The sequence below is a fragment of the Myiozetetes cayanensis genome, unplaced genomic scaffold (genome assembly GCF_022539395.1).
Source record: "Myiozetetes cayanensis isolate MyiCay16 unplaced genomic scaffold, myiCay2020 scf51, whole genome shotgun sequence".
NCBI classification, from domain to species: Eukaryota; Metazoa; Chordata; class Aves; order Passeriformes; family Tyrannidae; genus Myiozetetes; species Myiozetetes cayanensis.
Window position 1 is genome coordinate 173,798 of NW_026087754.1, and position 16,671 is coordinate 190,468.

Sequence of the window (16,671 nt, forward strand, 5' to 3'; positions counted from 1 at the left end):
TCACAACAAGGGATTTCCAGAGAAATACTGCAGGCGGTCTCTGCTTAATTTTTTTTCTTTCATCCTTCTGTTCTGAAACCAAATTTTAACCTGTCGGTCGGTGAGGTTTAACATCCTGGACAACTGGAGCCTCTTCTCTTTGTTTATGTAGACATTGAAGAAGAATTCCCTCTCTAGCTCTCTGATCTGGAATTTCGAGTAGGGGCACCTCTTCTTCCTCGTCCTGGGAGCACCTTAAAAGGACCAGAAGGCAGGGGTAAATATCCTGGAGGAAAACGCAGGACACGGGGGCAGCAGGGAGATTGGGAGCAGCTTAATAATTCCGATTATTAATGCAAGGGGGAGAGATCCTCAGCCTATTGTTAGGGGGGGTAGCAGAGGTGAGGTTGCACAGGGTCTTAAGGATCAGTGGGGTAATTATTTCCCCGCTGCTCAACGCAGACATTTTGGGTTTAGATCGGCTATTTTTAATTTTTTTTTAATTTTTTTTTAAATAAAACCCGGCCTGGGAGTGGAGGCAGGAGGTTGTTGGAGCAGAGTTTAGGGAGGTTGGAGTGGTGGTGGTGGTGGGAGTAAAAACAACCCACGCTCAGCTGCAAATCTGTTATCTGTATAGAAACAGCACGAGCAAGGTCGGAATTAGAGGAACTAGATATTGTGTTCCGCAGAAGTTTTTGATTAACTCCAGTCCTCGCCACACACGCAAAAAAAAAAAAAAAAGGAATCAAAGTCAAAGAGAACTTCGCATCTGAGCCGCAAAAGGGGGACTCGCATCACGAAAAGCAAACAGGGAAACAAAACAACCCTCCCCTCTTCCCAAAAGAGCCCCTCGCTGAACGCCAACTTGCAGAGTTGCCTGGATCCAGCCTTTAAAACAGCTCCAGGACTGCCTAGGAAATGCGAGTGCATGCAAATAATAATAGTAATAATAATAATAATAAAAAGAGATATCCCCAGCCCAGAAGACCCAAAGAAACCACCACGTAAGTAAAAGCCCTTCCTGACAAAAGCTCAACGCTCCACCGGGCTTGGAGGAGGAAAAAATCGCCACTTTAAAGAGAAAAGTCGAAAGAAACGCTCCGCTTTGCCTGCAGATTCGGCGGATTTCTCCCCTTTAGCGCCTCGCCTCCCCCGAGAGAGGAGGCTCGACATACAGTTTTAATTATATATTATTAAAAAAAAAAAAAAAGAAACACGACAAACCACCCAAAAAGCCGCCCCAAACATTTCGCATGCATCTTAGCGCCTGAAAGAAAGCCCAGGCAGCTAAAGTAGTGTTCTGCCCAATTGCCTTTTACCCTCAGCAACCCCGGGACCAAATCCTTTTAAAATGCCCGTGTAAGTTCATGATCAAAGTTAATATTTGTCACGACGGTGTGCTTTTAAAATTTCACAGACTCGGAGATACTGTGTCTGCGCCTAACATCTCCATTTTTTTTTTTTTTTCAAAGAGCTTTTCCCATCGTAAAAATTCTTCTCGTTGGAAGAAAGAGCTTTGTAGGTTATAATAAAATCCTTTGAATGCTTATAAAACTCCACATAAAATTTGACCGACAAAACACGCGGGCTAGTCCCTTAACCTTTTCCATTTACTGCTCTACCTACTCGAATTGCTGCTGCTTTTGCTCCCTTCCTTGGTGACAGAAGAGGACGAGGCTGAAGAAGAGCCCGGGTTCGTGTTTTCCTCCTCGTCTTCCGGGTCTAGCCCTTGCTCTCCGCGGGATGACAGCGCGTGGGGTTGCGACTCTGCCTCCACTTTGCCCTCGCCCTTCTGCAGGCAGGTCTCGGCCGGGTTTTCCGCCCCGCAATAGGCGTTCTCGAAGAAGCGGTCGAAACCCTGGGGCAGGACGGTGTTTTTGTTCATGCTGGTGTAGAATCCCGTCGACGCCGGGTGGTTGGAGCTGGGGTGGTGGTGGTGGTGGCTGTACACGCTCTCGTTTTTCATTAGCATTTCGGTCATGGTGGAAGGCGGGATGCACTCTCTATGCATCAGATCTTCCGCGGAATAACACGAGGCGTAATTGCTGCGGTGGTGCCATTTACTCGAGGGGTCTAGACCGTAGGAGACCTCTCGCACGGGCTGCACTTGCGAGAGGTTGGTGGAGTAAGGGTAGGAGATTTGGCGAGAGGGGGCCTGTGGCAAGAAAGATGACACAGTTGAAAATTCGGGGACGTAATAGGTACAGCTGGGGAGGTAGAGATTAGAAGCGCAACCTGCCCTCTCTCCAAACTCGGCGCTGCGCTCCTTCCGCGACTGGGAGCAGAAGTTGCCCAGGTTCACCGAGTTAAACATCTTTCTCCTTTTTTTCCCTCGCTCCTATAGCTCGAGATGTTTTGGATCCGAGGCGCGCAGGGGGAAAAAATTTGGGAAGGCGAGATGACGCGCGATCCGTCTTAGTCGCTCCGGAGGACACGTGATCCAAAGTAGATATTGTCATATATCAGTTTGGAGCACTTAGATGCGTAGGAGTGGTTCACTTAGGTAAGATCTCAGAGGTTCAAACGATTGGTTTGCAAACACCGCAGAAACATTATGAAAATCAATTGCAGATTTGTATTCATTTTCCTGAAGGCACACCCCTCCGAGCATCCACAGCTGAACAAGTACAAGGGCTGGCTTGGGAACTTGCTGCTTTTTTTTTTTTTCCCCCCTCCTCTCCCCTTGCTTGCTTTTTTTTTTTTTCTTCCTTGCCTTTTTTTTTTCCTTTTTTTTTTTTTTTTTTTTTAAGCCTTCCCTCCTCTCCTTCCTATTTGGATTGAGCTTCTCTCGCTTTCAGCAGGGTTTGGAGATGGGGTGGGGGCGATTTGGGTTGGGGAGGAGGGAGGGAGGGGGGAAAGGGAGAGGGAGAGGGAGGGTCTAAGGGAGCTCGAACAGTGTTTTTCCAGCCTTTTTTTTTTTTTTTTAATATTTTAATTACGCTGATTACTATAATTTATTATTCCGGCTATTTCCATCCTTAGACGTGCTCCTGGATAGGCTGTAGGTAGCTCAATCAAACCGCTGGAGGTGCAGAAGTAAGTTTTCCAACGTTTCCCAATAATCCGCAGCAATTCCGGGCTGCTGAATTCCAAGTCAGTCTTCCCTCCATCTCCCTATCTGGGAGCGAGGGGGCTGGCGCTAATTAACAAGCTTCTAACATACGCTAATTATGTTGATCTCAATGTGCACATCAACCCTCCATCACCGGCTTGACGTGCTTTATGGAGAATATTCCACTTAGGCAGTGACAGGGACCGCGTGAAGTTTCCAACTTTAAAGTTAAAGCAGGCCTGGCTTTAACGACTTTTGATATCGAATTAGTGATATATCAAGGAATAGAACAAATGAATTAAGTCGGTGTCTAATAAATATTCGAAACCCTCCTTTAATGTTTGGTTAAATATTTATTACGTAAGAGTGGCATATTGAATATTTAATGCAATTGTTTATTGTCAATCAATGGATGTACTTTCAGCAACGCTCTCATCATTTATTCTGCCAGCTGAATTAAAAAAGATATTCTTATTAAAGTCATTTATCTTCTATTCCGCGCCCCGGGAGCCTCCTCTTTCTCTGTCCTGCTGCCTTTTGATCCGAAAAAAAACCCCAAAACCCCAGAGATGCTCAAGAGGTTTTGAGAGTTTTGCAAAGAATTGTTCGGCAGCGAAGGAAAACGGGAGAACAAAAAGATTCCCTCCTGCAAAAGGTGCACCTGAACCGGGCTTATCCCACCGCCTTCAAACAGCCTCGAAGGGACAAAATTGCCCGCAACAATCGGGGGGTTTTCACCTGGATTAGGAATCCTGAGGTGGGAAACGTTTCCCTGCCGGGCAGAGGCGGCTGCTTTCATCTGCAGATGGAAATATTGCATCCTTTTCCTTCCCGGGAATTTCCCCCCCAGCCTTTATTCTCCATTTTAAAAGGGCGAGAGGAAAAAAAAAATTAAATAAAAATATTGATTTGGCCACTCGCAAACCCGAACTGGGATCTATTTGGTGGTGGGCTGAGTATTTCGAATAAAATTAAAGCACCGGGAGCGAGGGAGATGCTTTCGTGTGGGATTTTGTCAAATCGAGCCGCTGGAAATTCAAAGAACGAGAAAGGGAGGGGAAAAAAAAGGTAAATCTCAGCTTTGGAGCACTGAGAGCCAGGAGTAGAAAAAGCCTCGACGGCTACCGTGGGTTCGCTTTCCTCCCTGAGGAAAAAAATTAACAATAATAATAATAAGACGTGAACACACCCGAAAAATAACCAAATCACCAAAAAGGAGCGTCGGGGGGGTCCCAGCCCCGCTCGGGGATGTCCCTCTTGGGGTTGGGCATCCCTGGGCAGCTCCTCCGTCACTTCGCTGCTCTCCATCCAATTTTATTCAATTTACTCTCGCCCAACCTGCAGTTTGCTTTTGATCCAAGGGGGCTGCTGAATTCCCAAGAAATGGGGAGGAAAAGGCACCTCGAGGAACGGGGCAGAGGTTCCAACCTCCGCTAACAATAAAAAAATAGAAATATTCTGAAATTTTCTAGCAATGCAAGGGAAAGGGGAAGGGTGTGTGGGGGAAGGAAAGTTGATTTTCGTGTAAGAAAACGACCCCGCGAGTCCGAACCTTGCGGGCGAGCAGAGAGCGAGGGAATCCAGGATCCCCGAGCTGAAATCAAAGTGGGCATTTCAGCAGGGATTTCCAAGCCGGGGAGGGTGAACCCGGATTTGGGTGCGTTTATTGGGAATTCTTGAAGGCGAACATGGCGGCTTCCCACGCTCAGGTTGTTTGCTCTTCCTCACTTTTGAGCCTTCCTCACCCCCGGGGCGAAACAACGCGCTGCCGACCATTTATTCTCATTAATTTCTGCCTTTCCCACCCTTTCCCTTGGCTTGGTGTTTTCTGTTTAAAGAGCCGTTCTCATAAAACCCTTTTTATAAGGGATCGGGGCGTGTGAGTGTCTCTGAACGCGTCTGTGTGGCGAGAGGGAGATGAACGCACATATAAATATGTCCCTAATTGCGAAATGAGACGTGTTTTTTCCCCTCTCTAATGCACCGTTTAGCTGATGAATATATATAAAAATATATATAATAAATATAGAAAAATAGGGGCAAGAACTCCGGCCGCAGAGATGGATTTCTTCAGGTTTGTAATCCGCCTTTTTCTTTTATGGCTTGGACGTCGTTTTGGGCAAAACTTTTAATTAAAGTGTCAGCGATCCTTTCACTTGGCTTTTTATGGAGCGGTATTAATACTAACTACAAACTAATAATGTTAAGCGATTGTTTATGAGCGTAATTATTATTTTTTTTTTAAATCCCCCCCACCCCCAATTCCCTCCTGTTCGCAACCTGCACTGGAGCATCTTCTCCCCTCCGGCTCAAAGGGGAAAGGCTCTAAAATACACCTCTTTTTGTTGTGTTTATTCCAGTCCGGATTCCACTGAAGGTTTTAGGCACCAAGCTTTGCATCCAGAGGAGGAATTAGAGCGTGTTCTCTGATTAAAAAAAAAAAAAAAACAACAAACCAACACCAGGAGCAGACACCTTCAACCCAAAACAATGCGCCCAAAATACCCCCCAAAATAAAATTAAAACCACCCACCCGAGAGAGCGAACAACAACAAAAAAAAACCCCGTGTGGCACAAACCCCGCCGTCTCTCCTCGAGGTGCGTGGATAATTTATTGCCCTTCGTAGGTAAATACTTCGAAACCAAACCCCGGTGTCGGTTTGGGGGGTGAGGGGGTGGTTTTAAACCCGGTTTAAAGGGTGGGATTTGGGCTGTTTCCTGCGAGGAAGCAGAGAGGAGGCAGCTGTGGAGTCACAGCACTTGAATTTGACCACCAAAGTGACCACCATAAAACGGAATGAGGCCGGCGGCTGCATTCCTTTTGGTTGCCCTAAAAAAAAAAAAAAGGAGGAGAAGAAGGGGGGGAAAAGCTTAAAAAAAAGAGGACAAATAACTCTAAGGCATAACCTTAAAGCAACGTTTCAATCCCTTCCTTTTTTTATTTTTTTAAACCCCCTTCCCTCGGTTTCCTGGAGAATGGGAAAGGTTTGAGCTTGAAGGAGTAGGGGGGGAAAGAAAAATTAAGAGGAAAAGCTGCGTTTGTGTCCTTGAAAGGGAAAAAAAACATCCAGGGGAATCAGAGAAAGGGGAGGAAAGGGCTGATTTTGTTGGTTTTGAGGTGGCTTGGCGTTGAAGGTGAAGTTTCCCCATCTAGAAGGTGGGGGTTTTTTTCTCCTTTATTTGGTTATTTCTCAGACAGAGGGAAGAAGAGGAGAAAAGGAGGCGGCAGCCCCGAGCTCCCAAAGCCTGTTCTTCATTTATATACCGAAATACCCACTCTCAACCTGGCATCTCCACCGGAGGTTTCTCCCCAACCCAAATTGCCCCAGAAAAAAAAAAAAAAAAAAGAAAAAGCGAAGTGGAAGGCAAAAAAACCCCAAAATTTTCACCCCCCTTCCCCTCCCCTGCCCTTGCTCCGGAGTCCACACTGATTTGCCTGATAAAATGCGAACACTTAACACATTTAACAGCGTTTTCAGCAGGCAAATAGGCTCAAGGCTTGGGAGATGTGTTTTGTGTTACCACCAGGGATTTTTAAGGGGATGTTCGAGGCGTTTGGAGACCAAAAAAAAAAACCTAAAAAACATTGTAGGGATTGTACCGAAATCAAAAACTCGGAGGTGTGAAAGTTGGCTTTAGCTGAGCTGTGTAAACATCTGAAGTTATATTTTGATTTTAGGTTAATCCTGTACTTGAACTCTTCTCTATAAATCATTCCTATTTTCCTTTTTTTTTTTTTTTTTCTCATTCTTTCCTGCCATTGGGGAGAGAATATATGATTTTTTTTTTTCCCACCCATGAGCTGGGGGTTATCTGAACGCAAAATAAATTCGTTACCAACCTCCCAACTGCGGTCAAAAACTTTTTTTGTCGGCGTTGCCATAAAGGAGGCTTTGTTCCAGCTCGTACAGTAGGGGAAGCACTGACTGGAAGGGGGGAAAAAAAAGGAGAGGAAAAAAAAAAGGAAAAACCGCAATAAAAGGAGAAGGAAAAAAATAGAAAAGAATAGATTTGATACCAACCTGGCTTAGCACGTTACTCGTGGCTTGCTTACTGTGCCCTCAAGGCATCTCCTGCAGGATTTAGACCCTGAATCTTTCCCTATTTCAGCCACTCGGGTAGAACCGCCTTTACCTCTCGCTTTTGGGGGCCAAAACCGGGGATTTGGGGAGGGAGAAAAACCACAGTGGGTGCAAAAAAAAATTAAAAGAAGAGGAAAAAAAGCACTTTTTTAGCGGCCGCATCTCCCGGCAGCTGCGGGGATGTGCTCGGCTTTTGCTAAAGAGGCTCCAACTTTTCTGATGCCTAATGACTTGGGCCTATCAGATGTTCTCAGAGTGATTTTTCCCTCCCTTCCACGGCGCTGCAACTTCCTCAGATGGACTTCCAAAATAATAAAAAAAAAAAAGGAAGGAGAGGAGAGGAAAGTCAGGCCAGTAAACAGATTACGAGACAACCTCTTATGTGTCCGGGAAATCTGAAGGGAGAGACAATAGCTACAAGTGGGAAGCGCTTGGGAAAATGATATTACTGTCCCCCAAACGGCAGAGATAAATCGTACTGGATGAGCGCCAGGCTGCGAAAGAAAAACTATATAAGCTGCGAACAATTCAAAGGGGGAAAGGGGGCGAAAAGAAAAAAATAATAATAATAAAAAAAAAATTCACTTAGATCTCTCCGGACCTGAGCTGCAAGTTCAAAATCATGTGGACTTAATCAAGATAAAAGCAGATTGAACTATGCTTCCCAACCGCAGGCAAGGCTGGGGCTGTCTGGGATAAAAATGTGCGGCGGGTGTCGGATTTGACTGGGAGTGATGCAGCAGAGGCGTTAAGAGGAGTTGGGCTTCGGAATAACCAATATAACTCACACTTCGCCCATCGGCCTGCCCGCTTCTCTCTATTTTTCTCACCCTTCCCCACCTTCTCCGCGGCGGGAATATCAATGCCTGAGTGTTTCCATCTATTTATTTGCTTTTTTTTTTTTTACCCCTGCCCGGCTCTGATCCCCGGGAAGCGGCGAGGTTTGGGGAATTCGAGTCCAAACTTCACAGCGAGCCGCTGCCAAAGTGGGCTTGGAAGAGGCAGGAAACACGGAGAGCTGGTTAGGCGACACCTATTTCAGTTCCCCCCGTCCTCCAAACCTCTAAAAATACTGATTTTGATACGTATAAAACACACTCAGACCTCTGGAATTAAATAATCCTTTATTCACCGGGCATCGCCTCTTGGTAACTTCAGCAGCGCCACCAAAACGCCCCAAAACTGCTCGAAAAAGTCGGGGAAAATGTATTTTCTTTGGGGTCGCCCCATTTATTAGCAAAAAATAACCCCCGAAATGCGAAGTTGGGGGTAGAATGTGGGCGTTTAATCCTCCCCCAGCCCGGTTCCAGCCGCACACACGTTCGCAGGCGTGGTGCTTAATCCTTAAAGACTCAGGAAATCATTTCCAAGTATTGCACTTTAATACTTTGGCTCCCGCAACCCCTCTCTTTTTTATTATTTTTGGTGGTTTGTTTTTTTTTTTTTTTTCGGTTTTTTTTCCCCACCCCAGCCAGCGCCGAGATGTATTTCCCTCAGACAACCATTGATCAAAGCCGGCTCTCCGCACTTTATGGGGATAAACTTCAATAATTCGCCCTCGAGAGCGCGGCGGGCGCTGGGCTCCCTCGTCCATCCCCGCATTAATCAGAATAAAACGAAACAAAATCCTTCAGCCGCTTCGCGGGGTGACATTTTCCAAACGTCTGTGCAGCCCCTGAGAAGATAAATGCTGCTGGAGAAGGAGGGGAAGGTATAACCTGTATATCCACCCCCCTCCTTCCTCCATTTACCTACGGAGCCCATGGATTTACCTGCCTTGCCCCGTTCACCACGACCCTCCGCCTATAAAATCTACCCTTTGGCGCAAAACCCCGTCCATCTCTGCTTTTCAGAAGGATTCGGGCTCGGAAATCTCTTTTAGATAAGTTTTTTTATTATTATTTATTTATTTAGACTCAGTTCTTTTATCCCCTCCCGGAATAAAATAAATAAAAATTCATTATATTCGCATCTTTTTTTTCTTCCTTGGGGATGAGGGTGGAGAAATTTCTTGGAATATAGATCTAAATTAATGCAGCCGGAGCTCTCATTTAATAAGGTACTGGCTTTAAAAACTTCAGGGATTGAAAGCAGATAAATTATGAATTAAAAATCGCTCCAATGATAGGACTGTTCTCTAATCTCTCCTTCTAGTCCCTCCCAGTGTGTTTTTTCTCCATTCTTTTATTTTCTTCTGTCTTTTCTCCCCTTCCGTCTCTCGCTCTCTCTTTTTCTTCCTCTCTTTCCACATTTATTAGAAAAATTAGGGGTGTAGAGCGCGGGCACCTCTGCGGAAGCACCGAGCGATTTGTTCTTACCCCAGAAACACACACCTTTATTCACATTTACCTCTCATTCACGCCTCCCGATTGAACACCTCCGTGGCTTTCTGTCCCTCAGGGCCCGGATTCGACCGAAATAATGACATCATTTATACAAAAATCCCCGAAATCGGCGTCTCTGTCGCACCGATCCCCTCCCGGTTTTTATTTTACCCTTCCGATGGGGACTCCAGGGCTGAAAATCGGGGGGGTATTTGTCGGGATATTCTCGCAGGAGTGGGAAATGAGGAGAAGTGGAGACGTGGGGAGAGGGGAGTGGGGTCGCGGGCGATCCCATTGTCACATCTCGGTGTCCCCCCCATCGTCACCCACCCACCCCTTCCAGGAGGAACAAAGAGCAAAACCTCCCCGAATAGGGAATATCTCCACGGGCACGCGTGGGGTCCCGCTCGGTTCAGGGTGGGTAGGTGGGTGAAAAAGGGGACGCCAAGACCCAACCCCAGACCTGGCTCGAGTCCCCTCCCGGTCGAGCTTTGTCCTCTTCCTGCCCTTTTCCCACGGCCCGAGCGCGTTTGGGTGACTTTGGCTTTGCCCCCTCTTTATTTTGGGGTGTATTTTAGGTGCCCCTTGCTTATTTTGCCTCTTTTTTCCCGCTTTTTAAATTTTTAAAATTTATTTTAATTTTTTTCTCCCTTTCTCCTCTTTTCCTAAGTGGGAAGGTCCCGGGGGGAAATCAACGCCGTGTGGGGTGAGGAGAAAGGGAGGTGGGCGAGGTGAAGACACTCAGGGGTTTTATCCCCCCACCCTTCCCCCCGAACCCCCCCTTATCACCCCATTCCCTGCCTTATTGCTTATTTAATATTAACCCTTTTCCCCCCTCCTTTTTCCCCCAGTTCAGGCCTTTCCCCCAATTTAAAAGGAGCAGAAACCAGCATGAAAATCCACATTATTTTACCCACTCGTTCCCCATCTCCGAGCACAGCAGATGAGTTTTGCTTAACCCCAAATATCCCCCCAACCCCCTTTATATTTAAGAATCACCCCTCTATGTTTAATTTTCCCCTCCCCTTCTTTGAGTCAAAATATTCTGCCCCCTCTCCCTCCCTCCACCCCCTTTTCCTTTCTTTCTTTCTTTCTTTCTCTCTGCCTCTCTCCTTACCGAGCGAACTTCATTGTTTTCTGGAGGAAATGGGGAACGTTCGGACATTAAACCTTAATTGGACTTTTCTTTATGATGTTTAATTTCCTCCGCGGGGCAGACGGGGTTTGCATCTTGCTGGGAAAAGACGAGAAAAGAGGGGGGGGGATTAAAAAAGGGGGGAAAAAAAAAAGGAGAAAGGGAGGAAAGACCTGGTTTGAAGTCTGAAATCCGGCTTGGTGTTGGGGGGAGAAAGGATGAAAAAAAAAATAAAATAAAATCAGGATTTGGAGGAAAAGCGTCCGAAAAATCGAGTTGTCCCTTCGCTGTTTTAGCGTTTGGATCCTCTCTGCCCCCTGGAGCGGATGAAAAAAAGGGGGTTTAATTAAAATAAAGGTTGAGGGGGAGGTGGGTGGCAATGGCTTTGCGGAGCAGCGCGGACGGGCCGCGGAAAGGGGAGGTTGGAGGCTTAACTTGACCTTCACTTTGCGAGGGGCGGCCCCCGCCCACCCAGACGGGCAGCCCAGACGGCTCCTCCCGCGGAGGAGCCAAAAAAGGGGAAGGGAAAAAGAAAGAAAGAAACAAAAAGAAATGAAAATGAAATAAAATGAAATGGGAAAAAAATTAAAAATAAAGATAAAAATAAGAAGCGAAGAATGGAAAAGAAAGGATGAAGGCTAAAGAGTAAATAAAAAAAGAAAAAAAAAGAAAATACATTTAAAAATAAAAATAAATTAAGAAATTATAAAAAATAAATTACTGGATGGAGACAAACACTGGGCAGCTCCTACCCCAAAGCCTCCCCCCCCCCCAAAAAAAAATCAAGATTTCCAAAGTGTATTCGCAGTTTAGGAGGGAGATGGGGAGAGGAGGTGAAAGCAAATTTATCCGCAGCCAAAAATAAATTTAAAAATAAATCTGGATTAGAGTCGATCAGACCCTTCTGTCTCGCTCCGTCCTCCCCGAGAAATCCCCACTCATCCCACCACATCCCCTTGGCCACAACCCCTCCCGGCCTCCAAACAGGCACCGAAAAATCCCTTTTCCCCTGTAAAAACAAAATAAAAAAAGGGACAATACGGAACCTCTGCAGCCAACGCGGCTCCCCTTTGCAGAGGGATATTTCCTTTAACCCCGTTTTAAATAAAAATAAAAATAAATAGAGAGAAATCTCTGCCAGAGCCAGTCCGTGGGGCTGGGAGGATTTTTTTAAAAAAACTTTTCAGGAGATGATGGCGGGCCTTGGATAAACGTATTTTTGGTGGGGAAAAAAAGAAGACAAAAAAGAAAAATAAAAGAAAAGAAGTGCTTGTGCAGATGTGGAACTTTGTCGGCGTTCAGCTGCCTTTGTGTGTGTCTGGGTTTGGGGGGGGAGACAGATGCTTTATTTCAGAGTCTCTCTATAAAGAGATAATTATATCTCTAGTTCTCCACCGGAGCAATAAATACTCTTCATCCCCAATTACAGATGAAGATGGTTGGTTTAAATACCCATAAAGTCAAGGTTTGGGCTCTGGCTGCGAGTTGGAAATGCGGGAATTTTTTCGGGGGAGGTGGAAAGAGCCACAGAGAGGGGGGAAAATCCAAAGGGAAACCCCCACACCCACCCCAAAAAAATATTTCTGCTCTTATTTCCACCTTCAGACATTTTCGAAGCGTACGTGGTTTTATTTTTTTGGCCTTTTATTCCTCGATTTACCGGTCCCAAAACCCTCCCGCGGTCCCTCAATCGCTGCCTGGGGTCTCGCACTGTACTTTTTTCCATACCTAATTTATTATTTTATTTTTTTTTCTTTTCCTTAAATGCTTTCGTCCTTTAGCAGCGTCTCGTCTCACCTCATAATAGTTTACTGGGCCGTCATAAAAAAAAATAAAATGAATTTCCACACTCGCCGGGCAATCATCGCCGCTTTCTCCGCGCCCGACGTGGAGGTTTTTTGGGAGCCGCGGGAGGGTTTGGGGTCGCAAAACTGAATATTAATACCCTTCGAAACGCATTCATTTTGGCGAAGGTTTTTTATAATGAGGTGCTCCGGAGGTTTATGTGTTCTCTGCGGCGGCGCTTGGCTAAGCCGAGCCTAAAATTAAAGCTCCAACTCTCTTAAAAACAACTAAAAAATTTAAAAATTACAGGTAGATTTTTAACAAGGATTATTTGAGGCACACGGCAGCGAGAGCGAAAAAAAAGAGGGGCTAAATGGGGTTTATTTTGACTTAGGGAGAGACAAGTTTGCTGCATTTTGGAGTTACCAGAAAAGCAACGGGTGAGAGGGGACGGGGGGAAGTTCGAATTTCCTCGCGGATAATCGGGTAAAATGCTTCATTTTCAAAAATAGCAATTTTTTGGTCAGAAAAGGGAGAAGGGAGAGAAGGGAGGTGTCTCCCCCCCCTCCTCCCCTCGAACCGCAGAGGAGGATAGTTAATACGAGATTTATTGGGGGAGCTCGGGGCGCGGATCTTCATTTCCTATTCGAGGAACAGGAAAATAAAGTCACTTAATGAAGTCTGACTTTAAAAAAAAAAAAAAAAAAAGGAAAAAAAAAAAGAGAGAGAGAAGGAGTTTGTCGAGAGTCAACAAGACGCAACCATCAGAAAATCCGAGTAATTTACCCGCAGTAAGAAGCACAACCCGAGCGATCTTTTTATCTTTTCTTATCCTTTTCATCTTTATTATCACTCTTGTTAACAACACCGATGAGACTGGATACATATATCTCCTTTAAACGCGGCCATCCGTGGAGCCATTGTAGTCGCGAGCTACAGAGATATTAATTAATTTATTCTCTCAACAGTAAAATATTGCTGTGTCTACTTGCTACCTACCAAGCCATAAAAAAAAAGGCGCTTTTTTTTTTTCCCCCTCCCCTTCTCCCCTACTCTGCACTTCATTAGGTTTTACCTCCAAGTTTCTGTGCGATTTGCTTCCCACTAATTACTCGCCCCGTACTTCATTTTTCCCCTCGCGGGGTCTGGAAGGTTTGGGCGGTGGGGTGGGTGGCCATATGCCGATAAATGCCGCTAATTATTCCCACTCTGTGTTTATTTTACCTTTAGGAAACCCCCACAACACACTCTCGGAACTAAATCGAGGCGTTCTCGGGTTGAAAACAGTCCTGGGGAGGGAAGCAAACAAATATATCACGGAATTAGGCAAAAAAAAGACAGAGTCTGAGCCAGGAAGAGGGAAATCCTCTCATTCTTTTAATTTTAATAGGAATTATGATATTTATTGCTAATTACCGGAGTCTTTCCAGCTCTGAAAGGTGGTTGCCAGTTGGGGTTTTTTTGGGGGGAAGGAGGAGTCTTAAGGGGGGCAAAATATTGTCCCTCCCGTGTCTCCAGCACCCACGGCCCAGCCCAGCAGCTCGGGGTGCCCCCCACCCTCCCACGCCCCTCCACCCTCGCCCCTTTCCCTCGTGGGTCGAATCTGAAAGGACACGGAGGTCCCACCCACACCGGGACACCCAAAGGCCCCCCCATCACCTCCCTCGACCCAAAACTCCCTTTGTTATCCCTTTATTTCTTATTTTGGAGGGTGTAGAGGAGGAAAAAAAAAAGGAGTTTCCATCTCCAGGTCAAAGCACCGAGCAGGGGTAGCAGCGTGGTCGGGGTTTATTTTCTCCCCCCTCTTCCTAATTCCTTCTCTCCCCTCTGATTTTTGATTTTTGCCGATTTTCTGGTTCCATTTTCATTCTTCCTCATCCCCCAATTTTTAATTCTTCCCATTCTCTCTCCTGCAATTTAAATTATTTCTACTTTGGCTTCTGTTCATCCACCCATCCCCGGGCCTGGGTTTGGGTGTAAAATCGCCCGATTCGGCTCAGAAAAAAAAGGGAGGTGTGAGAAAACGAGGAGAGGGAGAAGAGATTTTGACTTCCTGCCTTGATTTTCTGCTGCTTCTTGCAGGTTGCCCGATTAAACTTGGCTTAAAGCGGTTCCTAATTGCTTCGAAATGAGCTCAGGGTCGGGTTTTTGCAGAGGGGGAGTTCAAAGAAATCAGACATTTCTTCCACACAAAAGGTGTCAAGGACAAATCTTCTGGTCTAGGGGAAAAAAATACCCCCTACTTTGCATATTATATTTATTATATGATATTTCCCACCTTTGTGCACTCCCCGAAAGCACCGAAATGGGAATAAAACCCGAAAAAAAAAAAATCCTGTGTAATGACACCTCGGTCTTTGCCATCAGGGGTAGAAATATTCCTCATCATTAAAGCGTGGGGTTTTTTTCCTCTCGCCCACGAACTCATTTGGAAGCCGGAGCAGTGAAAATAAAGACGCTGCTGAATAAAAAGAAACCAGCCCAGAAATAATACGGATTTTTTTTTTTTTTTATGGCGAAGCAACAATTTGTTCCACGGGCTCGCCGGCAATAAATAAGTTTTATCTGTTTTCGTGAGGGTTTGAATGTCTTTGAAATCCAACTATTCCTGTTCAAGGTGAACCGACTTTTACAATATAGATCGGCAATTTATGTCACTCCACGGCGCTCGGCCCTGTTGGGCGCAATTCCTCCTCCTGCCCCCTTTTTTTTTTTGCTGCCAGATCGGTGCAGGGGACAGAGAAATAAGGAAATAAAAGTGGATAGGGGTCAAACTTGGCTCTGGTTGGGCAATGGATGCGGAGCAGGAGAAACGGAGGGAGGGCTTGTGCATTAAAAAAATAAAAAAATTTAATATAAAGTTTAAAAAGTAACTACGACATGAAAAATGTGAATTTTCAACTCTGTGGAAAAGCTAAACCCTGTAGATTTTCCTAATTGTTGCTGCTTCGGAACTCCCAACTTAAATCTAGCTGGAAGGGGCAGAAAAGGGGCCCTTTCCTATAGAAATATTTGCTTTTCGCCTCCTTCCTCCTCTGCCCAAATCAAGCAGCTGGTGGGGAAAAAAAAAAGCAAAAAAACCAGGAAACTGCGATGAGTCCTCACAACTTTGGTGTTTGAGAATGGCGATGAGGAAAAAAATATTAATTTGGGGTGGTTTTTTGGCAGAAAAACCGATCTTGACTCCGCCAGGTTGAGCCTCAGTGGCTCCCACACTGGGGCGTGAGCTGAGCTGGGATTTTCTGGGCCTGGACGAGGGGAAAAATCCCTTGATTCTCCATCGATCCCCACTCGTGGCTTCCATTGGCATTTCTTTCATAAAAATCCCTTTTTTTTTTCCCTCCCCCTCTGGGGAGCGTGTGGCATCTCCCCCGAAAGGAAAATCCAGACAAGCCATTTAGGCGTAAAATACCCGCTCAGAGAGAGATCGAGGCCGTCATAATCCAATTTATTTAAATTGGCCTGACGGGGTTGGCGTTTTGGGGTTTGCTTTTTATTTTTTTTTTTTTTAATTTTATTTTTCCTCTCTCTCGTTAAATGATTTCGCTGCCGATTTACGTCGAAAAAACGCCACGACGCCGGTCCCAATAACCATAACCATAAGCGGGAGCATCACCGCGCCCCGATCCAACCCCGATCTCGGATATTTCCGCTCTTTCCACAGATCCTTCCCATCCTTAAAGGGCTAAAATCCATCAGGAAACCTGGATAAGGGGTCCCCTTGGGGAGGGATTCACTTCCAGGAGAGGTGCGGCCCCCCCAGTCCCCTCCACCACGGACAAAAGGCTCTCAAATAACCCATATTTAAGTTGTTTTGGTTTTTTTTTACCCCGATTTTGCTCCCAACTCATCACAGCAGCGATTCGGGGATTCACTTACGTTTCTTGTTTCCCTATGATTTTTTTTCCTAATTATATTTAGGGCGATATTTTTTCTTTTACAACGCATTTTACGCCTTCATTTAATTACTCTTTTTTTTTTTTTTTTCCCCTCCTTTCTCCTTTTCCAAAAGATGATCTACAAGGCAACGCTGGCCAATATAATTTTTGTTGTTGTTGTTGTTACTCTTTTTATTAACCTTCCGACTTAACGCTTAATTTTAAACAGCAAGCAGTAAATCAGCGCGGAGACGTTTTTGGGGCAATTTTTCTTTATTATTATCAAGAAATCACATAATAATACATTATTTATTTAATTTTTTTCTCATCATCGTTATTATTATTATTATGAAGCAAGGTTTTTTTGTTTTTTTGGGTTTTTTTACATGACTATAAAGCCAGAAACGTGCTATAACAGACATTTGCATAGACCCTA

General features: G+C 45.3%; 1 protein-coding gene across 1 annotated transcript; it reads right to left on the minus strand.

Annotated features, from left to right (window-relative positions):
- HOXC11 (homeobox C11) lies at window positions 1-2,293 on the minus strand. The gene is made up of 2 exons (XM_050334229.1): window positions 1,606-2,293; window positions 1-233 (listed from the first exon to the last, which is right to left on the minus strand). Exons 1-2 carry the CDS (start codon window positions 2,291-2,293, stop codon window positions 1-3), a joined length of 921 nt encoding a protein of 306 aa, XP_050190186.1.
- Between the last annotated feature and the right edge of the window lie 14,378 nt (window positions 2,294-16,671).

What these genes read in the sequence shown, in the direction of transcription:
- HOXC11 (XM_050334229.1), bottom strand. Translation starts at nt 2,293, where the DNA reads ATGTTTAACTCGGTGAACCTGGGCAACTTCTGCTCCCAGTCGCGGAAG. An exon ending in CAAAAGCAGCAGCAATTCGA is followed by an intron (nt 234 to 1,605) that starts GTAGGTAGAGCA and finishes GGTCCTTTTAAG; the next exon opens with GTGCTCCCAGGACGAGGAAG.